Source organism: Phyllostomus hastatus, unplaced genomic scaffold, assembly GCF_019186645.2.
Source record: "Phyllostomus hastatus isolate PE091 unplaced genomic scaffold, TTU_PhHast_1.1 phas_scaffold_501, whole genome shotgun sequence".
NCBI lineage: Eukaryota > Metazoa > Chordata > Mammalia > Chiroptera > Phyllostomidae > Phyllostomus > Phyllostomus hastatus.
In genome coordinates, this window is record NW_025334033.1 from 55,819,216 (window position 1) to 55,847,146 (window position 27,931).

At 37.0% G+C, this 27,931-nt stretch overlaps 1 protein-coding gene across 4 annotated transcripts in view; it reads right to left on the reverse strand.

Annotated features, from left to right (window-relative positions):
• Positions 1-27,931, reverse strand: part of CEP128 (centrosomal protein 128) — a 349,655-nt gene that overhangs the window by 287,418 nt on the left and 34,306 nt on the right. For 2 of the 4 annotated variants that reach the window (XM_045823798.1, XM_045823797.1), the window contains exons 6-9: positions 27,296-27,414; positions 24,436-24,527; positions 19,124-19,196; positions 6,492-6,608 (exon numbers count right to left, since the gene is read on the reverse strand). In XM_045823798.1, the coding sequence (XP_045679754.1) occupies positions 6,492-6,608; positions 19,124-19,196; positions 24,436-24,527; positions 27,296-27,414 (401 nt within the window). The remainder of the gene's footprint in view (positions 1-6,491; positions 6,609-19,123; positions 19,197-24,435; positions 24,528-27,295; positions 27,415-27,931) is intronic. The other 2 variants (XM_045823801.1, XM_045823799.1) reach the window with 1 other exon arrangement.

Below are 27,931 nucleotides of genomic sequence, written 5' to 3' on the forward strand. Positions count from 1 at the left end.
ATCACTAAAGGATATGCAGGAGAAGTTATTGGGACCACCTTAGCACATTTGTCAGACTCCATTTTCCTCTGATTTAACACCAAAGTCTCAGGGGGATGCTAGCGCTATTAGGAGGACATCAGGAAAACACTCCTGGCTTCTTTGGAAACTTCTGCCTTAATGAGTCCAAACTAAATACATCAATAAATAGTACCCAAGGTTTTTCTTATAAGAAGTGTCCATTTTACTCAAGTGTCTCTAGAGCCACCATTACATTTCTGAGAAGGGATGTACAGCTACTTCTTTATTGGGTTTTTCATAATTTGTACAGATGCCACAAGATGAGGAAAAATGTTGGGGAAAAAAAGCCAATATCAATTACTTTAACTTTTCTGCACATAGCCTTGTTTTATTGATGAAGCTTACACGATCTAGTTTTCCAGACTGAAAATCCACTGAGCTGAGCTCCCACCCTACACCGAATTCGTCACCTAATCTTCACCATCTTCCATTAAGACTCCCTGGTTTGCCTGCCTCATAGACTTTTCCATGGAGCACCTTTAAACTTGAAGGCATCTCGACCTCCCTAGGTCATGCACAATATTCCTGATGGGGGTAGGCGAGGGAACTGGCCTTTTAACAGGCTATCACATGCTCTGAAAAGCATATACAAATATACACCCAGCATTTACCTCCTGTTTTTCATTTTAAGTAATTCAATTGAATATGAAGAAATAATATTCAATTTATAAGAAACAGCTAGTAAAAACCAAGTCAGAAATTTACAAAATGCCACAGTCAACAGTTAAAAATGTTATCTAGGATTCGATGTGAATTTTGGACCTGCAAGTGTTCTGACTTGGGATTACAGTCAAAATACCTTTTTCGTGACCCTAGTAACCACCATTCCTACCACTCCACTGCATTTACTAATCAAGGATACCTTACTACTATGTATCTGATCAGAGGAGTCTGTGTTACAATAAGTTAATGTTAAATAGAAACTTTAAGTATATTTTATTATGCTATTACAATTGTCCCCTTTTTCCCCCATATTCCCCTCCACCCTGTACTGCCCCGCTCCACCAGCATTCCCCACCCTTAGTTCATGTCTGTGGGTTGTACATATAAGTTCTTTGATGTCTCCATTTCCTATACTATTCATAACCTCCCACTGTATATTTTGTACTGCCATTTATGCTTCTTACTCCCTGTACCTTTTTCCCCATTCTCTCCACCTTCCTCCCCACTGATAACCATCCATGTCATCTCCATTTATGTGATTCTATTCCTGTTCTAGTTGTTTGATTATTTGTTTTTGTTTTAGGATCAGTTGTTGATAGTTGTGAGTTTGTGGTCATTTTAGTGTTCATATTTTTGATCATCTTCTTTTTCTTAGATAAGTCCCTTTAACATTTCATATAAGAGGAGCTTGGTGATGATGAACTCCTTTAACTTTACCTTATCTGGGAAGCACTGTATCTGCCCTTCCATTCTAAACGATAACTTTGCTGAATAGAGTAATCTTGGATGTAGGTCCTTACCTTTCATGACTTTGAATACTGCTTTCCAGCCCCTTCTTGCCTGCAAGGTTTCTTTTGAGAAATCAGTTGACAGTCTTATGGGAACTCCTTTGTAGGTAACTGTCTGCTTTTCTCTTGCTGCTTTTAAGATCTTGCTGCTTTTCTCTCCTTATCTTTAATCTTGGGTACTGTAATTATGATGTACCTTGGTGTATGCTTCCTTGGGTCCAACTTTTTCAGGACTCTCTAATCTTCCTGGACTTCCTGGAAGTCTATTTCCTTTGCCAGATTGGGGAAGTTCTTCTTCATTGTTTATTCAAATAAGTTTTCAATTTCTTGCTCTTCCTCTTCTCCTTCTGGCACCCCTATGATTCAGATGTTGGAACATTTAAAGCTGTCCTGGAGGTTCTTAAGCTTCTCCTCATTTTTTGAATTCTTGTTTCTTCATTCTGTTCTGATTGAATATTTATTTTTTCCTTCTGCTCCAAATCGTTGATTTTAGTCCCAGTTTCCTTCCCTTCACTGCTGGTTCCCTGTGTGTTTTTCTTTATTTCACTTTTTATAGCCTTCACTTTTTCCTTTATTTTATGACCATACTCAACCATTTCTGTGAGTATCCTGATTACCAGTGTTTTGAACTATGCATCTGATGGGTTGGCTATCTCTTCACTATTTAGTTGTATTATTGGAGTTTTGATCTGTTCTTCCATTTGGGCCATATTTCTTTGTCTCAGTGTGCCTGTTACATTGTAAGGGGCAAAGCCTTAGGTATTTGCCAGGGTGGGGTAACCGACATTGCTGCACTATAGCACTATACGTGGGGGGAGGGGTCAGAGACAGAACAATGTCATTTGTTCGGCACTCTCCCCACTTTCAGTCACTTTCCCTGCTGCCAACAAGCAAATAGGCCCTTCTGGTTCTTATTCCTCGGTGGGTGGATTTGTGTACATTCTAAGACCTTGTGGGTCTCTCCAAAAAACTCTCCTGTGAGGCTGGGAGTTTCTTCTGCTGCCATAACCCCCACAGATTTTTACAGCCAGAGGTATTGAGGCTCTCTTTTCCTGCACTGGCACCCTGGGTTGCGCAGTCTGTCTTGCTCCCCATTTGTTCCTCCTGGTTTGTCTGTACACAAATGTGGGACTGCCTGCTTCCCCAACCACAGCCTTGCTGCCCGTCCCCACCCCTACTATCAGTCTGAATGAATGTTTCTTCTTTAACGCCTTGGTTGTAGGTCTTCCATACAGTTCAATTTTCTGGCAGTTCTAGTTATTTTTTGTTTTTAAATTTCTTGCTGTCTTTCTTTTGGTTGTGCGAGGAGGCAAAGAGTATGCCTCCATCTTGGCCGGAAGTCCTAAACAAACACTTTCTCATTTGTACAATGGTTCGACAAGGAAAGATTGATAATGGGCTTACATTTGAATCTGATTAGTAAAAGTTCAGAATACTAGCACAACCATTTAAAATTGGAAGATACATGAAAAGAACATTATTGCAGAACTACAACACTCATCTCTCTAAAGAGACCTCTACTGAGGTACCAAAACAATGTTGTTTAACCTGTGACACTGGAGGTCTGAAGGCCAGTGACGATCTTCACAGAGTCATGAAAATCTGACATTCATGTGGCATCAGCAGCACAGCAGTAGAGCCTTAAAAAAGGGAACGGATTCCAGAGTATGCACAGCCCCTTTGCTTAGACTAACAGAAAAGACATAAAACTGAAAAACAGAAGAGTCAACAATTCTTTAAAATCTAAACGAGAAAAGGAGAGTGGCTTTCCTGCAACTGATTTTCAATGATCAATACTGTTTTTAATTAAATGGAAAAAGATAAAGCTCTCAGGACCTATTAGATCACTAAAAAGAAATGGGTTTTAGCCAAAGGCACAGACTGTCTCCCTGTAATATGATATTATACCTAGAAACCTCTGATATCCTGGAATTTTTAATAAACACCCCTAATCTAACTACTTTTAAATGTCATAATTTTCACTAACATTTATTATATATTTTAGGGAGACAGAATGGCTAAAAGTACAGGCATGCTTTTTCACCTACAGATTCAATTTCTTTCCATAGCCAGAAATAAAATACACCAATTACTATTATCAAACAATATAGGTATTTCCATAAGTATTTTTTTAACATTGAAAAGAAAGCAAAGTGTTTTCTCTCCTTAAACACAACCTTTTCCAGAAAAGTCTCAGCCGCTTAACTTGGGAGCAGGGAAACACACCAGCCTAAATTAATACTTCCCAGTTTCCACTGCACTATTTAATCCAGAACCACCTTTTAAAAGCATATAGGTCACTGCTTATATTAAAGTGACAAAATATGAAATTAAATAGTTCTTATCAATAGTGATCCTCTATTGTACTGTCAAAGATGGAATTCCAAATCACAGCTCAAGCTTTTAGTCAAACTGACAATTACAATGCAAATATTCAGGTTCCAGTTTCTCAAAGGGGATGGGAAGCAATCTTCCTCTACCTCTTTCTTTGTAATTTTGTGCATTCTGCAAAGAAAGAAGAAAATAGTATGGAAAATTTCTCTAATTTTCTCTTACAAAAGAGAACAATTGTCTCTTCAGTTACTATTATTACGCTCACCAGATGCAATTTGCTCTGAGAACAAATGTATAAAAATCAAGGTTAAAAAAAAAAAAGGCTACCCACATGCTTATCTAATTATTCAACAAAGTATCCTCTTCAAAGTAATTACCAACTAAAAAGGGTATGTCTCTTTTGTGAAATGAAGGAAAACAGAATTTTAGAAAACAAAAGCAGATTTTTCTATCAGCTTACATTATAATTTCAGCATTGCAATTTTTGTTCCTAATTTTCAATCATCAGTGTATTTACTTTAACATTTTTTTTAATCTGTCAATTAATAAGGGTCAATAATCTTCAGGCACAAATGAGTGGATTTGCAGAATATCTGTTTTGAAGAAAAACATCTGGTAAAAGAAAAAATCCCTTCTGTTTTTAATCTTTTTGTTTTCTTATTTCTAATTGTTTAATTTATGCATAGATCTAAAAAACATTTTAAGGGAATTTTGACAAATTTGTTTTCTATAATAATAATAAAACTCAAATGTTGGCCCTGGCTGAGTAGCTCAGTTAATGAGAGTGTCATCCTGATATTCCAAGGCTGTAGGTTCAATCCCTGGTACAGCACATATAAGAAGCAAGCAATGAATGCATAAATAAGTGGAAGAACAAATCAATGATATATCCCCTCTCCCTCCCTCTCTCTCTCTCTCTCTCTCTCTCTCTCTCTCTCTCTCTCTCTCTCGTGCATGTGTGTGTGTGTATTCCCCACCCTTTCTTCTCTCTCTCTAAAATCAATGAACAAAATTTTTTAAAACATAACTAATGTAATAAAATGAGAATTCACAAATCTATACCAATAAAAATGAATGAATGAAGAAAGAAAAAGGCAAAACCCTTCCTTACAGTAGGATTCCAACTAACACACATAAACAAAATGATGGAATTTTTTTCAAAAAATCACCACTTAGCATCCCTTACAGTAATAAGTGTTTCACCAGATAAGAATCAACAATAGATGCTAAAATTCATGTGTATAATAATAAATAGGCTATTTGCAAGTCTCAAAGAGTCTCCCCATAAAAGAAATAATTAAAAAATACATAACAGCAACTTTATAGTGGAAACACTTGGCAGACCACACCTCAACCAAAGGTTCAGTTTTTCACCAGCAATGGGATAGATCAACATTACGTACATCCTGTCATGACATCCGGATGGGCTCAAATGTCAGGGCTCTGGGTTCCCTGCCAGAAGTCCATAACCTGAATCTAGTTGTGAGGAAACATCAACAAACCCAAAATGAAAGACATTCTACAAAATAACTGGTGAGTACTCTACAAGTGTCAAGGTAGGAATGACAAAGAGAGACTGAAAAACCGTTCCAGATTAAAGGAGACTAAAGAAACATGACAGTCAAATGCTGTAGGTGACCCTGCACAGGACCAGAAAAAGACATTAGTGGCAAAATTGGAATAAATCCTATAGACTAAATCATAGTATTGATCCCACGTTAATGTGCTGTGATTAAGGAAGAGAACACACATACCATATTATTTAAGTGCAAAAATATTTACATCATATGTGCAACCAACTCAAAAAAATGTGTGTGTATGAATATGCATACAAAAAGTGATAAAGCTAGTCTAGTAAAATCCAAATACTGGGGGAATCTGGGTATAAGATATACAGAAATTCTTTGTTCTAATTTTTCAACTTCTTCATAAGCCTGGAATTTCAAAATGAAGAGGGTATCTAAAAAGTAAGTGACCTCTATTTTTAACTGGTTTGATGATGGTCTAGTCCAGGGGCTGACAAATTCATTCTATAAAGGGCCAGTCGATGTTTTAGGTTTTGTGGGCCATACCGTCTCTTCCACAACTACTCAACTCTGCCATTGCGTCACAAAAGCACTCCTGGAAAAACTGGAAGTGAATGGGAATGGCTGTGTTCCAGTAAAATCTTATTTACAAAAATGGGACAGATTTAGTCCATTTGGCCCCAGTTTGCTGACCTTTGTATGTCTAGAAAATTTAATCAGAGTACTATACTTTCAGTTACCATTTTTGAGCACATTGCACACACCACGTTAAGTGCTCTACTGACATCAACTCATTCATCCTTGCACCAAGTAGATCAGGTTAAAACCATGATCACTTCCATTTTCCACAGAGGAAATGGGCCTAGAAAAGCTTAGAAACTTGCCTGTGGTCTCACAGCCAGCAAGCAGTAGACTCTGGGTTTGACCCAAAGAGGGTTGTCTTCACCCATTAAACTGTAACCAATATGCTACATTTCTCATGTGGGCTGAATACCATCACGTGCAACAGCTAAGGAATCATTACCATTTTAACAATAACTAAACAAATATCCAAACTCAGAAAGACTAACATTCTGGGACTCAGAAAGATTAACATTCTGAGAAGGTGTTTTTCACAAACCTCTTGTAGCTGCAAAGAAATGAGTCCCAGTTGATCCTGACGTCTTTCCACCAGCTCTCTTTCTGTGCGCATCTCTCTCTCTATTTCCTGAAGCCGTCGCTCCACCCGATCTGAAACCTTAGCATACCAACAAACAAAGTCAGTGACATTATAGAGCTGTTGTTAGTGAAAAAGGGGTAAATCAAAGAGCCATTTTATGCCAGGTACACTGTTTGTAGAGCCTTTTTTCATGACACAATTATAAAACAGATCACAAAAAATAAAAATGACTGACAATCACAAAAGAAAACAATCAGCAGTCTCCAAACAATCCAAATCTGGATCCCAATAAAGGACTTACATTTTTCAAAGTATAAAATATTAATTAAATAGATCAGTTAAAAGTAATAAACTAGAAAAGAGTGCCCTCTGGTGAAACAGAAGGAAAATAGCAATTTGCAAGCTGCTGCATTTATTAATCTGATAAACTGTTCTATCTGTTTAGTTCCTTATCATTTTAATTATCTATAAGAATGACCTGCCTAGGAAGGTTTTGATGTTTATGTGCAGCAAATAATTGAAAGGGCTTTTCATTAGCTTCTCAATCTTGTCTACTGTGATCTGCTTAAAATAAGCCAGCGGTAAAAGATCAAAAACTAAAGTCAAACTAAAAAATATTTAATTGGTACTCTCTAAAATAAACATGAAAGAATGTTTATGTCTGATGCAACATTTTCCTTGCTCAACGTTTGGAAAATACAAAACACATCATGCATTATCATTGTGTACTCCCTGAAATTAAAATCTGTACTATTTGATGATGTGTATATTTGGTGCAGGTGAACAGAACAAGAACACATTTGCATTTTTTTAAGAGAATAAATACAGTTCTGTTATCAGAAATCTTTTGCCACCAAGTCTATATGGCCAAAAAAGTTCTGGTCACCAGGGATGTTTCTGGGAGTAAGAAAATTTTCTAAACTAGATTACCGTGATGGTTGCAACATTCAGTACATTTACAAAAAATCATTGAACTGTATATTTAAAGCAGGTTAATTTTATGATAAATATTACCTCAGATCAAGTTGTTTATCAAAACACACCAGTACACATAAGCTTAATAAGTCAATAAAGGGTGAACAAAAATATTCTCTCAAAAAATCAGTAGTTACTTTTTACTAAAACTGGTGTTCCCAATTTTACTAAGTCTGGTGTTTCCAACTTCTAGTGCTTAAAAACAAGACATTTACTATGATAGTCACAGTTCTTTACTAAAAACTCAAAATACTCCTCAGCATCAAGCTTTTGATTTATCCTAAAAATCAACCCTAATATCACAACAAAAACTTCACTACTGCATATGAAATAAATGCAGCACCGGCAGTAAAAGAAATAATACTAAATACGAAAAAACCAACTAAAGTCGTTAACTCATTCAATTCTTATAAAATGGAAATATCTTTATTGTGCACTGTGAATATAAAAAATAATAGCAACACACCAAAAAATAAATAACACAGAACCACCTCAAAATCATTAGTATGGCTACTATCAAAAAAAGTGGAGAGATTGGAATTGGTGCACTGTTGGTGGGAATGCAAAATGGTACAGGTTCTATGAAAATAGTGTGGTGGCTCCTTTAAAAAATTAAAAATATAACTACCATACGATCCAGCATTTCCATATCTAGGTATACACCCAAGAGAACTGAAAGCAGGTCTCAGATATCTGCACCACCCCCTTGTTCATAGCAGCATTATTTACAAAAGCCAAAAGATGGGAGCAATCCAAGTGTCCACTGACAAAGAAATGTGACTTCTACATACAATGGAATATTATTGAGCCTTAAAAAGAAAGAAAATTCTTACACGTGCTATAACATGGCTGAACCTTGAAGAGATTATGCTAAATAAAATAAGCCAGTTACAAAAGAAAAATATTGTATCATTCCTCTTATATGAGGTACCTAGAATAGAGACAAATACAGACAGAAGATAGAATGGTGCTTGCCAGAGGCAACATGCCTGGAAAGGCTTGATGTTTTGAATGGGATCTTGTTACTTTTACTGGGTATCAGTTCAGTTTTGCAGGATGAAAAGAATTCTGGAATTGGTTGTACAAGGTGAACGTACAAACCAATACTGAACTGAACACTTCAAAATGGCCAGGATAGTAAATTTTATGTTATACATTTTACCACAATTAAAAATAAACAATATAGGATGATAAAAAGAAATAATTTGCTAATACCATCCATAAAAGAAAAACCACTGTTAAGCATTTCGTTGTACACTTCCAGAAGTTTTCTAAGCATATGTGCATGACTGGTCAAATACATATCTATTTCATTTCTTTTTTTGAACAAAAGTTGGGTATTTCATGTAGTTTTATAAACTTTTTTGCTGTTCACATACTGTGGACAATTTTCCATAATAACAAGCAAATCTACATATTCATTCCTAACAAGTGCATAGTTCTCCATAATTGACTGAAGTAATTCCTTATTGATAATAGGATAACAATTATTTATTTTTACTGGTACATGCTGTGACAAACACTCCTATATCAGATTATTTTTGTAAACTAATGATACAAACTTTAAGTGAAATTGTTAAATCAAAAGATATGAATCACTGATGAAGCTATTAATCAGGGATCACACGACGAATCAGTGAGAGAAATGCGCACACAGCAGTCTCAATTTCCAGTAGTATCGGGGAAGCCCAAGTCCATTTCCAGGGGCTCCTTCAGTAAGCACGCACGAACACTAATCTGCTCCAGTCAGTGTGCAAGCTAGAGGTTCGGGATGTAGCAACACACAAGCTGCATCCACAGACCCTGCCTTCTAACAGCTCGCTATCTATTGAGGATCAACATTGAATAAGAAATTAAGATTTCTCTAATTAAATTCAATGAGTTGGATCAGCTCTATACTTCGGGAAAGAAGGCTGTGTGTATTAGCATCTTACCAAAATTAAAGCAGTTCAAGTAACCAAATACGGAAACCAAAATCTAAAATTACTTAGGCATTATCTACTTCACCACTTAGACATTATCATCCCATGTGGCCAGTACATGTGATGATGTCAAGTTGCTGTATTTGGAGGACTTTCTCCCAGTTTTGAACTGTTTGTGTGAGGCAGCTTCTGACAAAGTTTCAGTGGCCCCTTCTCCCTAGTATTCGTGCACTTGTGCAATTTCTCCCTCTTGACTGAGGACTTGCCCTAGTGACTTCCTTCTAATGAACAACACAGAACAAGTAATGAGATGTCACTCCCATAATTAGGTTACAAAACACTGCGACTTCCATCTTAACCTTGCTGGCCCTCTCGCTGGCCTTCTTGCTTGCTTGCTCTGATGAAACAAGCCAGGTTGTGAGATGCTCTGTGCAAAGGCCACATGTCAAGGAAACCAAAGAAGCCTCTGACCAACAGGTCATGACAAACTGATACTTCAGTCCAATAATTTACTAAGGAACTAAATGAGCTAGGAAGGAAATCCACCCCATGCAAGATGTGAGATGATCACAGCCATGACAGACCCAGAGCCAAGGGAGCCAGCTAAGCCACGTCTGGACTCCTAACCCTAACCTACAGGAATGGTCAGACAGTAAATGTTATGGGCCAGTAAGTTCAGGGAAATTTGATATGGCAGCCATAGATAACTAATGCAATTTTTAAGTCTGTTTTCAAATAAATCCTCACCCAGGAAATAAGCTAGTCTGATGAAAAAACACACACACATATTCTCCATTCCATCCACAAAATTTCTACCCATTCCATAGAACTTTGTTCTCCATTTCAAAATACTTGTTTTCAGTGGTATTTGGCTCCTCTGTCATGCAGTGATAGATGACCACCACTTTACTCCCCACTGTGCCACACACTGGCCTTGTCATTAGCCTTCTAGAGCCAAGCATGCACTATTTGAGCTGTACAACTAATTTAATCTCCAAAAAATCAGTATCATCATCCATAAAATGGGAAAAATAACTTGCCCAGATTGCCATACGTGTAAATCAAAATGTATAGAAGTAGCCCATAGTGGTCTGGCTCAGTAGGTTGAGCGTTGTCCTGCAAACCAAAAGGTCACCAGTTCGTTTCCCGGTGAGGGCACATGCATAGGTTGCAGGCCAGGTCCCCAACTGGGAGCACGCTAGATGCAACCGATCCATGTTTCTCTCGCACATCAATGTTTCTCTCCCTTCTTTCTCCCTCTTGTCCCTTCTCTCTAAAAATAAATAAATAAATTTTGTTTAAAGTATAGAAGTAGTGGGACAGAAAATATAAATAACATGGTAGGGATTAATAGTTATCTCCAATATCTACTCCCCTACTTACATGTCTTTCATAATAAAGAAATTTAGTGGCTACCAAATGTAAACAATATATTTTCGGGCTTCCTCAGCTACTAGCTGGCCATGTGACTTAAATTCTGGCCGAAGGGATACATACATAAGTGTCAAGCGACAACTTCAAGAAACTATCCATAGAGACAGCACACAGGCGCCTTTTGCTCTCATGCTCATCCCTTCCCTCAGCTTGCCTGACACACAGGTGCTGCCGTCATAGACCATGAGTCTGGGGTCATAACAGCAGACAAAACAAGAAGAGCATGACCGAAAGAGCCAGAATACCTTATACATTGTAGTTCAGTACAACGGAAACCTGAACTCCCTACTTAAGACCTTTCCACAGCCAGAAATAACTTTTGTCTTTTTTAGGCCGCTATTAATTGGAGGTTTTCGATTATTACTACTAAAATCGATCTTTTTATATTTTTTAACTTTACTTTTATTTTTATTTTGTTAAAGATTTTATTTATTTATTTTTAGAGAGGGGGAAGGCTGGGAGAGAGAGAGGGAGAGAAACATCAATGTGTGGTAGCCTCTTGAGTGAGCCCTACTTGGGGACCTGGCCCACAACTCAGGTTTGTGCCCTGATTGGGAATCGAACCCACGACCCTCTGGTTTGCAGGCCAGCACTGTATTTGCTGAGCCACACCAGCCAGGGCTAACTTTATTTTTATTGTGGCCACTATTACAGAAGTCCCCAATTCCCCCCGCCCCTTTGCCTATTTCCACCCAGTGCCCACCCTCCCTTCCCCCAAGCCATCACCACACTGTTATCTTTGTCTGTTGGTCATACATATGTTTTTTTGCTAATCCTTCCACCGTCTTTCATCTAGTCCCCACTCCTCCCTCCCCCTCTGACAGCTGTCAGTCTGTTCCATGTGTCCATGTCTCTGTTTCTACTTTATTTGTCAGTTTATTTTGTTCATTAGATTCCACGGATAAGTGAAACCATATAGTATTTATCTTTCTTTGAGTGGCTTATTTCATTTAGCATAATAATCTCCAGGTCCACCCATGCTGTCTCAACTGAAAGAGAGAATTACTTAGTGAACCACAAAATGGTAAGCAAGTACAACTATTGTCCTACACATCCATTAGAACATGGGAGAATCATCATATCTGTGCTCTATTTTATTCAAGCCTGACGAAAAATAAAGCAATACACACACACACACACTACTAGCATGGCTGAAAATGAATAAACACACAAAGTATTTTATGATTTCCAAGAGTGGTAAATTATAAACCTCCAAATCGACAAAAGCATCTTTATAGATCCAATCACCCAGACATATCAATATGCTCAAAATATCTCCCCTTTTCTACTGCTAAGACCATGAGTCACACAACCCCAATTAAGTCAGCAACAACCAAAGACCTAAAACATACATTTGGATAATCCTAGTTTTCTGTCTGATCTTTCTCCCCAATTTCTATGAAACATTTCTGTATTAGTTAAGGTACCATCTAGGCTATTTCAAAGAGATTAAATACAAAGCAGCTTAAATAAGTTTGTTTATGTCTCGTATTATAGCCCAGAAGAAAGCAAGAGCGCTGGCAGGCCACCCTGCTCCCTCGGGTCAGTCAGAGATTAAGGTTCCTTCCATCTGCTGCTTCTTCACCTGTCCCCTAGGTTGTTAGCCTCACTGGCATGATTTAAGCTGGGTCAGTACACATCCTCATTTCAACCCACATAAAGGGAGAGTGAGAAACTTCCAGACAAGTAGCTTTGTTTTCAAGAAGACAAGTCAGAGTGGAATGCATGACTTTCACTCACACTGATTCACATGGTCTCAACTTAGCTTATACAGAGAAACTGGGAAATGTCATCTCTACTTGAGTAACCATGTGTCCAAAAAAACTGCTGGGGGTGGGAGTGGTGACAGGAGGAGTATGGGGATCTGATCCCAAAGAGAATAAAGAAGTCTTATATTAGGGGCCAGTTGGAATTAGCAGAATTTCAACATATATTTTAATTTTACAGTGGGTCACCATTCATCCTTCTTAGGAAAGGGTAAGATAAATGTCAATTCTCAGATAAAAATGCTAAAAGAAGGCATTTACTATTCTGATTATAACATTGAACAATACGTAACAAATTACAATCCCTGTAGACTTTAGTCTTATAAATCCACTTCTAGAAATTTACTCTACCAATTTACTCTCCCATGTGAAAATATGGCACATATACAAGACCGTTCACTGCAGTGCTATGTATAAAAGCAGAAGACGGACACAACCTAACTGCCCATTAATATGAAACTGTGTAAATAAATTATAAAACATTCATTCAGTTCAATGCTTTAAATATTAAAAGAAAGGAATTAGAATGCTCAATAGATGCTAATAGGGAACAAACTCAAATCTCAGAAATACATTAGGTAAAAATGGCAAAATACAGAACAGTTGCAATCTGCTACCAATTATGTAACAAAAAGGAGAGCAGGGGAGAGAGGAGTCTATCAAGGTGATGACATTTCACTGGAGTCCTGAATGACAGAGGCAGCCATTCAAAAATTTGGAGACAATTTGGAGACAACTGTCAAAAATTAATGTCAATTTTTGAAAATCACTTGGCTACCATCAGGAGCAAAGATGCGGAACATGTAGGAGAAAGACCAGCTTCAGTGGGGGCCACTGCAGTGAACTCAATGAATTGATGGTGCTTTTAAGAGCAGTATTACACAGAAGAAGATGGAATTGAGCAAGATTTCAGAAACAAAAAGGGCAAGGTTTTATCATGGACTGAAACTGTGGTATGAAGAAAAAGATGTACAGTGACTTTTAGGTGCCCACTGGGTGGATTATGACGCCATTTTCTGCAACTGAGAAGACCAAAGAGCATGTAAGCACAGCTCTAAATAGGAGGGCATGGACACTGCACCAAACAGCACAGCACACATTTATCACTATGGAGTAATAATTCCCAATAAGAATTATTACAAAGACTGCATTCATTAATGCCTCTTCATTTTAATTTTTTATTTCTGCTACAGAAGGGAAAAATACTAACCAGCTAATACAAAAATACATTTTTTTTCAGAGACCCATATTAACCAATTAAATTTACTACTAAGATATCAAAAAGTCTAAAGTCTTTATATTTAGTTATAAAAAATAATACAGTAAGAATAAAAATTAGAATGGCTTTTATAAGTGGAGCCTTCAATGAGTGGGGGTGAAACAAAAACAAAGACCTTCTGTTTCTGGGACTGTATTCTGACTTTTCCCTGTGTTGATTCCTGAGATCTTTAATAATATATACTGTTGTAAAATGTATTTCAACAAATAGGTGTTACAATCTGTTCAATAACCATGTTATGCTAAATGCAGGGTTCAGAATTTGTACTTCAATTCATGGCTGACTCTTCCAGAAACAGCTGGATACATGTTTACATTTTTTATTAAAATAATGACCTTTCCATAGAAAACTAAAATAAAATTGACTTTTCCCACCATGACTAATCAAAGAATAATCCACTCATATCATACTCAACTGGGCAAATTCTAGACAACTAATTTCCCCTGTGGTATAAAGCCCATGAGATATTGATTATTACCACAATTAAGTGTTAACAGAAAGTATTCTCCATAATACCATGCTATAAATAATTATTCCCTTCCAACAGGCAGCTTGCAAAACAAATAAACAAAAATCTATGATTCACAAAGGATTAACAAATCAGATCTTGGCATGTATGATAGAAACCAGTACTTTTTGCCTCTCAAAGAAAAATGTGTTCTATAAACTTTCAAAATATATTTTAGTTACTAAGAAAATGCATGATAAACACTTGTAGCCTCAGAATAATGCACAATACATGAGATTAACAGTGGTTACCAATGGAAAAGGAAATTGGTGAGATGGGGCAGTCATTCTTTTTCTTTGTACAATATTTAAAAGTTTTCCACAGTGAACGTGCATCATTGTGGAAATTTTATTCTAATTTTGCGAGAAACAGCTGCAGTCGCTGAGAAGTTTAATGCTTAAATAACAGAACCATATCTTTTCTGACAGTATGCTATCATAAATTCACAAATACAACACAATACATCAAATAGTTATAAAACATAAATGTCGACTTCAGTTGGAATGTGTGAGTCACAAAAATCTATATTTAAGCCTTGTACACACTGAAGTAAACACCATGTGACCTGCAGAAGACCTTTTTAAAATTCGACAATATTATTCTTAAGTTTTTGCATTAGAAATCTGTTTCTTAATCAGGACTACATACATACGCCCACGTGTGGTTTGAGATGCCCTCTGTACAGTCCTGAACAATCTTATTTTGAAAGCAAATTTACGTAAAGCACCAAGCAAGTTGTAACATCACAACTTAATGTGAGGAGCTGGCAGATGAACGATTCAATTAAGTGCACAATTAGGTGTGTGCAATTTTTCTGGTTTAGACAATATAAAAACAAATATGTCCCGATGAGCTGAGCACACTGGACAGCAGAGTAAACTAGCAAGGTGTACACACCAGTTACACCAGTGAGCAGTGAGCTACTGAGGTGTGACATCCAGTTGTGCAATCATAGCTTTATCTGATGTGCAGTAATTCTGATCAACAGTAGTGGTGACATGAAAGAACTCAGGCTTTCTTTAAATTTATCTTTAACTTTCAGATCAGTGGTTACACTGTAGAACCACATTTTAACATTCTAGAGTGACTGTGTAGACAGTACTTGCTAGCTAGGTAAAAGTTAACAAATGTAATGTGCACTAGGCAAATTGGCATTTTCAAACTCAACTCAAACCATCCCAAATATCTAACAATGTCAAAAAGACAGCATGACGGTTCAGCTAGACATGCCCATAGCTTCTCAAATCTACAAAGACCTTGGCAGAACACTGAGGACATTCAAGTCTGGGTCAAAGCCCTTGTTACAAGCATGCTCACATGTTGTATACCTATGTAGCAAGTAAAAGAAGCCTTGTACAACAGCTGGAAACCTCTCAACTTTTATGCATTAGAAACAGCAAACATAGTAATGAAATATGATATATACAAAAAGACTGAGGGAGTTTCACTTCCAAAAATGACAGGCTAAATAATTCAGACCAACCCTTCCAATGGAAATAACTTAAAAAGCTAGAAATAATATTTCAAATAAGTCTGGAAAACTAAAAAGAAGTAAAGACATATGAGACCAAATGCAAGAGAAGAAAGAAATTCAGAGAGATTTGTCCATATTTTAGGCCACTTTCTCCCTGAAATATCAGCCCACTTAACAAATGGCAGCTGAGACAGTGAGAAGCTAAACAGTTTTTAACCGATATGTGGGGTCCAAGGGGTAAAAACTGAAGTTGAGAGCCTTTCCAAGGAAGGGGCTCCCTGGCTGAACTTCCCCTAACCCAGCTCCTAGCCTCTGCGTTGGAATCCTGAAGTTCGATACGCTAACAGTACAGGTCAACCAGAAACAGTTAAAACCTGGCACTGAAGTTCAACATTGAAATAGCTCAACAACAGCTCTGACTGGTGTGGCTCAGTTGGCTGGGTGTTGGTCAACAAAGCAAAAGGTTGTTGGTTCAATTTCCAGTAGGGGAACACGCCTGGTGTGCAGGCCTGGTCCAGGTTGGGGCACATGCAAGAGGCAGCCAATAAGATGTTTCTCTCTCACATTGATGTTTCTCACCCTCTCTTTCTCCCTCCCTTTCCCTCTCTCTAAAAGTAAATAAAATCTTTAAGGAAATATCTCAACAACAAATAATAAGGTGATCTATAACTGCTATGGCCTCTAACCTACAACAAAAAGCAAGTATGTCCTCTCACACATAATAATTATCAAATTATCTAAGCAATTTTTTTGCAGAGAATTAAATATATCTTCAGTCACCAACAGAAGATCCCATTAAGAGGGTTTAAAAATAAGAAACAGTTTTAGAATGGGAGATGGTATTTGCAACACGTATAATTGACAAAGTGCTCATATATAAGATATAAAAAGACCTCCTACAAATCAATAACAAAAAGACAGGCAACCCAATAAAAAACTGGCCAAAAAAGCAAACTGATATTTCAAAAGAAAAAATAGCAAATAGCCAACAAACATATGAAAAAAAAGATGCCCATCATCTTTAGTAATCATGAAAATACAAATTAAAACCATGATGAGATACCATAAACACCCAACATAATGGCTATTACTGAAAAATTAAATAGTATCAGTGTTGGAAAAGATGAAAGCAACACCAATTCTCATACACTGATAGTAAGAGTGTAAATTAGGGCAGCCACTTTGAAAACCTGTTTATGGGAAACTGCTACATTGGAAGGCGCTGAGCACTCACACTCCATGTTAGTAACAACAGAGATGCGTGCACAGATGCACTGAAATAGTAAGATCATCCACCACAGCATTATTCATAACAGCCCAAAATTTGAAATAATTCAAATATCCATCATAAAATTTCACAATATATTACAGTATATTATACAATGGAATACTAAAGAGCAGCAAAAATGAACTAACTGCAAATACATGACACAACACCCAGAGATATCGCAATCATAATGTTTAGTAAAAGAAACCAGACACACACACAAACAAACCCTTGTCCTGAATGACTGCATTTAATAAAGACTAAAACAAGCAAAAGCAATCTAAAGGGTTAAAAGTTAAAATAATAGTCCCCTTTAAAAAGGCAAGAGTTACTGATGGGGAAGGGAAATAAGGAGGCTTCTTGTGCGCTGGTAATGTTCTAGTTCTAGATGTGAGTGGTGGCTACATGGGCATGTTCACCTCACAATAATTAATCAAAATATACACTGATTTGTGTACTTTTATGTGTGTGCATTATACCTCCAAATTTTAAAAATTAAAAAAAAAGAAAAAAGGCAAAGAAAAAACTTCAGCAGTTTCCATTGTCAAGTAACAGATCCCACTCTAGAGTTTATGGAAAGAGCCAGAAGATCATTTAATAGAGGACCTTAGAACTACATTCTTGAAAGTGTGCATTCAGCTCCTGTTGAGATAGTTCGTAAAACTGAGAATGGCATAAATTTCTTCCTGTGTGAACTACTACAATTAAGAAAGTCATCAATCTATTAATCTCAAAAAAAAACCTTCATTAGAAGTATATGATATTTTAGATATTTTAGACAGGTACAGTGTAAATTAAAGGTGACCTTGGTGTGTCTGGGAAAATCTAGGACTTCATGTAAAATAAAAAAATAAGTACCCTATGTGCTGATCACATATTAGATGCCACACCATCACACACTAACTGAAAACATTTGTGTACTTCAACAAAAGACAGGCATTGTATCCTCACCTCTCTGGGCACACCACAAAGAAATCAGCACTAAAAACTCAAAAGGAAGGTGCTTTTATGTGGTCAGGGGCTTATTCTTATTTTTGAATAGGCAGTAACTGAGATGATCTCTGATAATGCAGCATATCCATCTCTTAGCAGATGCAGCCAACAAATTCAAACTCAAAAAAAAAAAAACTTAACATGTCTATGTAAGGAACTGTAAACACAATTAACAACTGGAGAAAAATTATCTGCTTTTACTGGGAAACTTCCAGTTTGAATAAAATGTTAAGAAAAAATAATCTGCTAACTTTTTTAGTCTTGAAAAAGCAAAAGGTACTGTGGGAAATGAATGAATGAATAGACATTGTTCCTGAAGTTGATAAATTTGCAACAGGTTCATGAGAATATCTATTATTTTTCTCTTTTTTAAAAAAAACACAGATGATGCAAAGAAATGGACACTGTATGTTCTTTATTTTTTAACCTTAATTCCACCAAGAACAGTGATTTGATAAAAAGAACCCACTGCAAAGTCAGTGTGAACAATCTGAGTATGAGATAATAAAACTCCAGAACTCAGGGTATTTCCAATCACTACTATCTAAAACAAGGACAGACAGCAAGGAGGTCTTTGCAGCTATTGTGTATGCAATTCTGTAAGATGACCTCAAATACAGAATGGGAGTGCTACAGAGCCATTACCCACAAATTCTGTATTTCTCAAAAATCATTTACCAAAAGCTATAAAGGAATGACTGAGTCAGTGAAATTTAAATTATTCATGGTAAAACTCTAAAACCTAAAACAAATGATAAGTCTTTCTCTAAAATGCTACCACTATAAATATTTAAAACTTAAACACTTACAATTCATGAAAATTTTGTAAGAGCTATAAAACGCATTTTTAGACAAAATGACATGTACTGCTGAAAGAGTTAAAATTTACTAAACTTCAGTGGGAGTGCAATGAGCCCAGCCACCCTCTCTGCCATCTACACACGAAGCAGAGCTTTTCATAAACAGAGTTCTCACCATTTCTTGCTTTTGGGTTTCACTCAGCTTCTCAGTCAATCTTTCCAAAGCCCTTTTTGTTTCAGCATCCGACCTAAGCAATGAAGAGAAATATTTTAATTTGGCTATTTGAAAAAATCTATACAATTAAAAAAATTACAACATAATATTATTACATAATACTGCAGTGGTTCTCGAATGTTAGCAAACTATGAAATACCTGGAGGGCTTGTTAAAAGCACAGAGTGATGAACCCAACACCCAAAACTTCAGAATCTAATGCTGCAACTGGGCCCAAGAATGTGCATTTCTAGAACTTCCTAGGTGATGCTAATGCTGCATGTCTGCAGACCACACTGTGAGAACCACTGCTGTACTGGAACATCACCTTCCATAAACAAATCGGCCGCAATATCTTCCATTTTAAATTAAGAAGGAAGAGAATGGACGGAGAACAAAACTCTTAATCTCACATCCTCTCCAGCAATTCTCCAGCAGTTCATTATCGAGTTACATCAGGGTATGCTGTCACAAACTCAGCCCTCACTAACGTGTCTCCCATAACCTTTTCCCCACCAAATTAATAACATACAGGATCAACAGTAAAATAGCACAGAAAGACTTACAAAGAAAAGCAAAGGCCTTCTTCTCTCACACTTCCTTACCTCGAGTCCATACCTCGCTGGCAACCACACCCAACCATTTCCATTCTTAATTCTTTTGTTGGTACTTCCATCGTATTCAATTCTAGACACTTTCAGTTGACTGCCTGTTTTGCAATACAGGGTCTGGCAGAGAGGGAAGGCTTGCCTGAGTGTGGTTGGTAGGGTATATGAATGCCTCGTATGACATGGACAGCAATTTGAACATTGCACCTAAAATGTCCTATGGTGTGCTTGAGTGTGATAGTGTTATGTTACAGAATCACATGCTTATGGTTTCATAATAAAAGATTTTGTAATAAAAAAGGGGGGTCGTTTGTGCCAGGCCCTGTATTTAACTCACTTCCACTCCTGTCCAATTTTGAATGGACATACTACTATTTTTATCAGTTATCTGTGTGACTTGCATGATATACTTATTATACCTCTTATAAATTATTCCACCATAGAGAATCGATGCTTTTTGCTCATCTTCTGTCACGCGCACATTTTAGTCAGCTTCTTACTTAGATCATTAATGTTCTTGTGCTTTAGTTGTTTTTTTTTAAGGTTTCTCATCTTTTGGCCTTATATGGGTCTTATTTATCACATCATTGATAGGAACATTGGGGTGCATAGTTTCTTTTGAATTGTTCTTTCAGGGTTCTTGGGGCATACTCCCAGCAGTGGAATTGCTGGGTCAAAAGGCAGTTCCACTTTTAGCTTTTTGAGGAAATTCCATACTGTTTTCCACAGTGGCTGTACCAGTCCACACTCCTACCGACAGTGCACTAAAGTTCTTTCTCTATAACCTCGCCAACACTTGTTGTTTGTTGATTTATTTATGATGGCCATTCTCAATGGTGTGAAGTGGCATCTCACTGTGGTTTTAATTTGCATCTCTCTGATGGCTAATGATGCTGAGCATCTTTTCATATGTCTCTTGGCCCTCTGTATGTCCTCCTTGGAGAAGTATTTGTTCAAGTCCTTTGTCCATTTTTTAATTGGGTTGTCTTCCTGGTGTGGAGTCATGTAAGTTCTTTATATTTTTTGGAGATCAAACCCTTGTCCAAGGTATCACCGGCAAATATAATTTCCCATATAGTCAGTTCCCTTTTCATTTTGCTCTTCTCTTTAGCCATACAAAAGCTTTTTAATTTGATGTAGTCCCATTTGTTTATTCTTTCCTTTATATCCCTTGCTCTAGGGGACATATCGGTGAAAACACTGCTGCATGGAATATCTGAAATTTTCCTGCCTATGTTCTCCTCTAGGACTTTTATGGTGTTTATGGTATATTTAAAGCCTTTATCCATCTTGAGTTTATTTTGTGTATGGTGCAAATTGGTGGTCAAGTTTCATGTTTTTGTATGTACCTGTCCGGACCTCCCAACACCATTTCTCGAAGAGGCTATTTTCACTCCATTTTATGCTCCTGCCCCCTTTGTTGAATATTCATTGACCATTGAGACATGGGTGTATTTCTGGGCTCTCTGTTCTGTTCCACTGATCTATGTGTCTGTTCTTATGCCAGTAGCAGACTTTTGATTACAGTAGCCTTGTAATAGAGTTTGATATCAGGTATTGTGACCCCTCCCCCTTCATTCTCAAAATTACTGAGGCTATTTGGGGTCATTTATGGCTTCATATAAATTTTTGAAATGTTTTCCTATATCTGTGAAATATGTCATTGGTATTTTAATAGGGATTGCACTGGATTCATAAATTTTCTAAATCTTTGTATCTCTGAAACTGTCTGTACTTGTACCTCTTTCTTGACTTGTATGGCTCTATGTGCTCCTGGATTCCCCACTCACTAGCTGTTCCTTCTCAGTCCAGTTCCTCTTTGTAATGACTTCCATCTAGTGCAGCGCCTTAGCTCTCAGCCCTGTCCTTGACTCTATCGCCACTGTTTCTCTCTAAATATCCTCCACTTCCATGGCTCCAAATACACTTCTCTATGCTGACCACTCTTAAAATCTCTAGAAGAGACTTCTCCTTCAGGCTTCAAAGTAAACACCTCGCAGGTATTTTACACTTCTACTCGTATGACTCACACGCATCTTAAACCTACAATACCCAGGGTCAAACCCTTAATTTCTACACCTCACCTACTCCCACCAGTGTTCCATATTTCAGAAGCAGAATTACCATCTACCTAGTTACTCAAGTCAGAAATGTGGGAGTCATCTTGGATTTATTCTCCCTTATCCCCTCCACATCCAATCCACTACTAAAACCCGCCTCTTCAATATGCAGAAAACACCTTGAGACACAGCCCTGTCCAACTGCCCCTTGCCATCTCCTGGTCAAGCCATCGTCATTTTTCATATTAATGCAAAAGTCTCCTAACTTGCCCTCCTTGAATCAGTTCTCTATATGGCAACCAAAGTAGGTGAATTCTGATTGAAACTTTATTTATTCCTTTCTAAAAACTTGCTTTCCAGTGTACTTCTTACAATACATGTCAAGAAAAATTTAAAAATTAATAATTAAATGAGCAAATCAACCTTTCTGAATCACACAGAAAGTTAAACCTAGCAACTTCCCTCCAGGGTATTTTTATAAACATGAACTGAAAACTTGCAAAAAATTTTACAAGTAAAGCAGATTTGGATCCTAAAGTCTTCCTCATCTACAAAGTTAAGCCACCAAGTTTCACAAGAAATTTGACTCCTATTTTGGGTTAAATAATGTTTCTCTTCCTCATACATACCAACAGGTCACACAAACGATTACTAAACGGTGCCAGCCTATGGATCAGAAGATTTCCAGTCCACCATTGCACACGTAAATGTCCATTTAAACTAATCAACTAAGTCATCCCTGCAACTTCCCCTGCATCTTCTTACAGGACAACCATTTCCTAAACTCATGTTCCTGGTGCCTAATTTATATGCTTCCTTCAAGTGTGTAAAAGCTACGTAATAAAGCCACTCCAGCAACACATTGTATCAGAATATTGATGCCGTTCTGTTGACTTTATCAACTTGTCAAAAAGAAATATGTATTACATTAACCCTTATCGGTTTAAAACATTTAAAATATAGCTTAATGATATAACTCAAAATGCAGGGATTGAAACGCCTTATTCATATCAGGTACATATGAACACGATACTGAAGCACAGTGGAAAGAGCACTCTGGGGCCTTCCTGCCTAGATTTGAATTCTGACTTCATCACGTCCCCCTGTTTCATCTCCAGGAAACTGAGTTATTCCATCTCTCTGTGCCCATTTTCACATCCAAAAAATGGAGAAAATAATAATGATAACCTCATTAGGGTTGTCGCTAGAATTAAACCTAAAGCTATCTGGCATGAAATAGGTGTTCAATAATATTAACTAGAAGTAGCAGTAATAATAGCATTAGTTAGGTCTTTAATTCTTATTACTGAATTTCCTGCCTTTTTCATATAAAAGCAGTTGAGTTACACAGAATATAGTTTATAGTCATAGATTTAACAGTTATAGTTTTGATTCTTTTGCTATAGCAACCCCAAACTGGTATGTGGAATGATTTCATTAGCTGGAGCAGGAGTTAGCAAGTGAACTTGGTAAACAAATTTCAATTCAGCTTCGCTGTTCCATAATCATTGCTGCACACAGACTGTGTGCAGCAATGATTATGAGAAGGGATATAAAATCTTTGCTTTTTTGTAAAAAGATGGCCTCCAAATGAAAGCCAACTGTCATGGCTCATGATAAACAAAAAAGACAATGAAGAAACTTTAAATAAAAGTGATACTTCTTAGGCACTACCAGGAACTGAAAAACATTACAAATACTGAGCAGATATAATAAACCACTGGCTTTTGAAGATTTCCACTAAAAGCTAAAATATCAAATTCTACAATGGGTTATGTCCATCAATCAACAAATTCTAATTGTGCCGTTTATTTTAAAGCTCCATTGTCAATCAGGTGGTCTCTGTGCCTGTCTGTCTGTCTCTTGCTCCAATGTATCTATAAATCTACCTCTTTGCACCTGGCTGGCATAGTTCAGTGGATTGAGCATGGGCTGTGAACCAAAGTATAGCAGGTTTGATTCCCAGCCAGGGCACATGCCAGGGTTGCAGGCCACAGCCCCCAGCAACCGCACATTCATGTTTCTCTCTCTCTCTCTCTTTCTTCCTCCCTTCCCTCTCTAAAAATAAATAAATAAATCTTAAAAAAAAAAAAGATGGACTAAAAGCAAAAAAAAGAGAAACTCTACCTCTTTGCTAAGATCTTACTATGTAGCCCTGACTGGCGAAGCTTAGTGGATTGAGCGCGGGCTGCGAACCAAAGTTTCGCAGGTTCGATTCCCAGTCAGGGTACATGCCTGGGTTGCAGGCCATGACCCCCAGCAACCGCACATTGATGTTTCTCTCTCTTTCTCTTTCTCCCTCCCTTCCCTCTCTAGAAATAAATAAATAAAATCTTAAAAAAAAAAAAAAGATCTTACTATGTATGTCTCCTCAATGTCAGCCATTGTAATAAGTTAAAGTGTTTTTAAAAATATGAAATTGTCTTAACATTGAGTCATAATACATTCTAAATTCAAAGGGTCTTGAGCTATTCTAGTAATAAATTTTAAAATACTGCTATAAAAACACAGTAGTTTTTTAATTCATGTAAACATGTCAATTACAGAACCTATATTTTTATTCTAATAATTCACGCCTCCAGTGAAAACCATATTTTACTTTTACCTGCTTCTTCTGGCAATTTCCCGGTTGAAATCGTCTCCAAGGCGAACTTGTTCACTGCTGAGGTCTCGGAGGGACTGATGAAAAGCATGAAGCTAGAAAAGGCAAAACATAGGTACCCATTTAGGGTTCTGTGGAATTCTGCCATGAAGATTCACTGAGGGTAAAAATAAAAACTTGCTCTTTGTAATAATACCCAAATTTCACAATATTATTCATACCGAATAAAATTAATGTCTACTCCAAATGTAATTTTTCCAAAAAACATTTTTTTAAAAATATATAACATTAACCAACACATTTCTACAGTACAATAATTCTACTCCATATAGATACCCCAGAAAAGGGATCAGCAAACCTTTTTTGTAAAGGATACAGTAGCAAATATTTCAGGTTTTCCAGCTATATGGTCTCTACCACAATCATTCAACTCTCCTATTATAGCACAAAAGTAGCCATAACCAAATGAACATGACTGTGTTACAACAGAACTTGATTCCCGTAGACCACACACACTGCAGTGTGCCAATCCATGCTGCAGAGAAACTCCTGCCCGTCTGAACCACGAGCCATGTAAAAGAATGTTCGGGGCAGTGTTGTTCATAATGAGAACACTAAAAACAAAAATCCATTAAAGACACAATGGAAGTAAATAAACTGCAGAATATTCCTCCAGTAGCACTTCACACAAGCAGTGAAAATGAAATGACCAAAACTACCTACACATTAGTAACACTGAATGTCAAAAACATACATCAAATGGAAAAAGCAAGTTACAAAAGAAAGTCTACAGTATTATTCCAATTATATGTAGTTTAAAATCAGGTAATACTAAACATTAGTGGTAAAAATGATTTTTAAAAAAGGCAAGATAATGATTAACATAAACATCAAGACGGTTGATAGCACTTGGAGAAAGGAGGAATAGGAAAGAGGCTTTGGGCGTACACTAATGATTTATTTCTTGGCCTCGGTGGTGGTTACGTGGATTTTCATTCATATTATTGTACTGTTAATTATAAATATTTCTCTGTATATGTATCTATATATGCTATCATTTATAATAAAAGATTTTCAGTTACATAGACTTGCAGACATAACAAATTGATTCGTTTCAACAAATGCACGCTGAGCAATCAGTGCCAACAACAGGGCTGGGAAACACACGGCTCGAGATGTAACACGGGAGACAGAGAAGTTAACAAAACCGCAAAGGTGGCACTGGGGCATTAACAAGCACACGGTCATGTGAAGTTAAGGCCATCTTAAGAAAATAGAGTTAAAATAGAGAAGAATGATTAAAGGGAAAGGAGTGGAGGTAAAACAGACTATTCACTTGGGTTTTCCCATCATGATTTCCCATTTTACATACCGGAATGCTAGGATTCATCGTGGACACCCCCATTTCATTCATTCCCACCCTCCCCAAATGGTCATCTAATCTTCAAGACCTTTCATTTCATCCCCCAAATAGCTTTCAAATCTATCCCTCTTCTTTCAAACTCCATTTCTCCCAATCCAAGTAACCAGCATCTCATACCCAGAATGCAGCAGTATCTTCCCAACGGTTTGCCCACACTGGCTCTCCATTTTCTGCACAGGAGCCAGAGTGATTTTTCTCAAAATAGTTGTCACTCCCTTACAAGGCTGTGCATGGGCTCAGTGCTTCATATTTCTTTAGCTACATGGCCTTCTTTAATTTACTCATAGGTGTATTCTCCTTCCTGCCAAGGTATTTGTTCTACCTTGAATGACTCTTACTCAACCTTTGTGTCTCAGTTCAGCCATTCATTCTTCCAGAAGCCTTCCCTGAGTGGAGCAAGTCCCTCTGCTACATATTTCCGTAGCCTTGTGCTTGTGCTTCTTTCTGTTAGAGCACACATCTCCGCACATAATTAAGGATGTGTTTATGCACTTATTTGATTAATATCTAGCTCCTACTCTAGATTATAAATTCCTAGAAAAGGCAAAGTTTCTGCTCATCACTGTTTCCAAGCCCTTTCCCAGGAGAGAAGAACTAAACTAATACAATGAGACAGTAACTGAGTAGGATATTGTTCCCTACTCTAGGTTTTATCATATTGTTCATGCTAGCAAGTTACAACTACCAAAAAAATAACATAGTCAAGGAAATGTTTCTACAAGGTGCCTTCTAATGCACTTGGTTCTGTTGTCTCTTTATCTTACGCTGTAACAAGTGACAGCTACAGATGAGTATCCTAACCACCTTTGAACCCTGAGTCCTAAAACTACCGAAACAAAGAGGTCAAAGTCAGCAATATCCCCTAGCCCTTATCTAATTAATTTAGCTACCCAAGGCAACAATGTCTATTCAGCTCTTGCACAGAAATTTAAAGAAAAAGAAAAAGAAAAATGTCCACAGAATACTTCTGAAATCTTTAGTGAATACATAGAAAAAAAAGATGGAATTTCTCATTCAATAGAAAGTGGCTCCAGTAATGATTCAACAACCAAAAAAACATAAATGGGAAAATCGATAGGTTAACCACACAAGGACTAACTTGTACTAAACCACACTTAGCAAAATAGGAAGTGACTTAGCTGACTTAGCAAGGCTTACAGAAGAGTGAGCCACCTGAACAAGGAAACACAACATATCCAAATAAACTCACTTAAAATCGTTCCACAAAATATAATCCTCCATAACAAAATTTGAAATAAACACATGATGATGATTAGCACATTGAAAATAAAATAGTTTACTTGGTTTTTAAGAAATTAGTACAAAGTTACTGATGATGAAACTCATGGTTAACATATAGCCATAAAATTCAAGTGTCAGTCATACATATAGTTTAAATAGAAATGTAAGGAACACAGATTACAAACTGACACAAAGTACCTGGCCCACGTCATCAGTCTCTCGAACAAATCGGACACCAGTTCTGGATCTAATTCGTTTACTACCCTGTTGATCCCCATAGTCCTTCAGAGGTGAGGTAGGTGGAAAACGGTGGCTCTCTTTACAAACGAAGGAAAGGGAAGAGGATAAAAACACTGCATGAGAGGAAAGAATCTAAAACGTTACTCAGTAAATACATAGCAGACATGCACATACACATGTGCTCGTACCCCAGACTATGTCCCAAGCATGTTACTGTGGCCATAACACTCTATGAAATTGGCACTAATCTTGCTCTTTAAGCTGATAAATGAACAGAAATAAGCTGGAAACAGAACATGTGAAAAGTTATAATTTGCTATACTTTTCAAAGAAGCCATATATTTTCTTATATAAAAATAACTGCTAAATAAAAATAACTTTTATGACTCCCTAAAACAATACTAACAGAATTTTTCAAACAATAAATCAATTCATCTAAATTATAAATGGCATTTACAAATCAATAAAAACTACATACAAAAGAGTCGATCGTGTCCAATTTGTAATACTTATCATCACGATCAATAGCCATACTAATAATGGCAGCTACTAATGTTCACTCTATCTGAATCCCCTGCCTTCCCTGCAGATTTT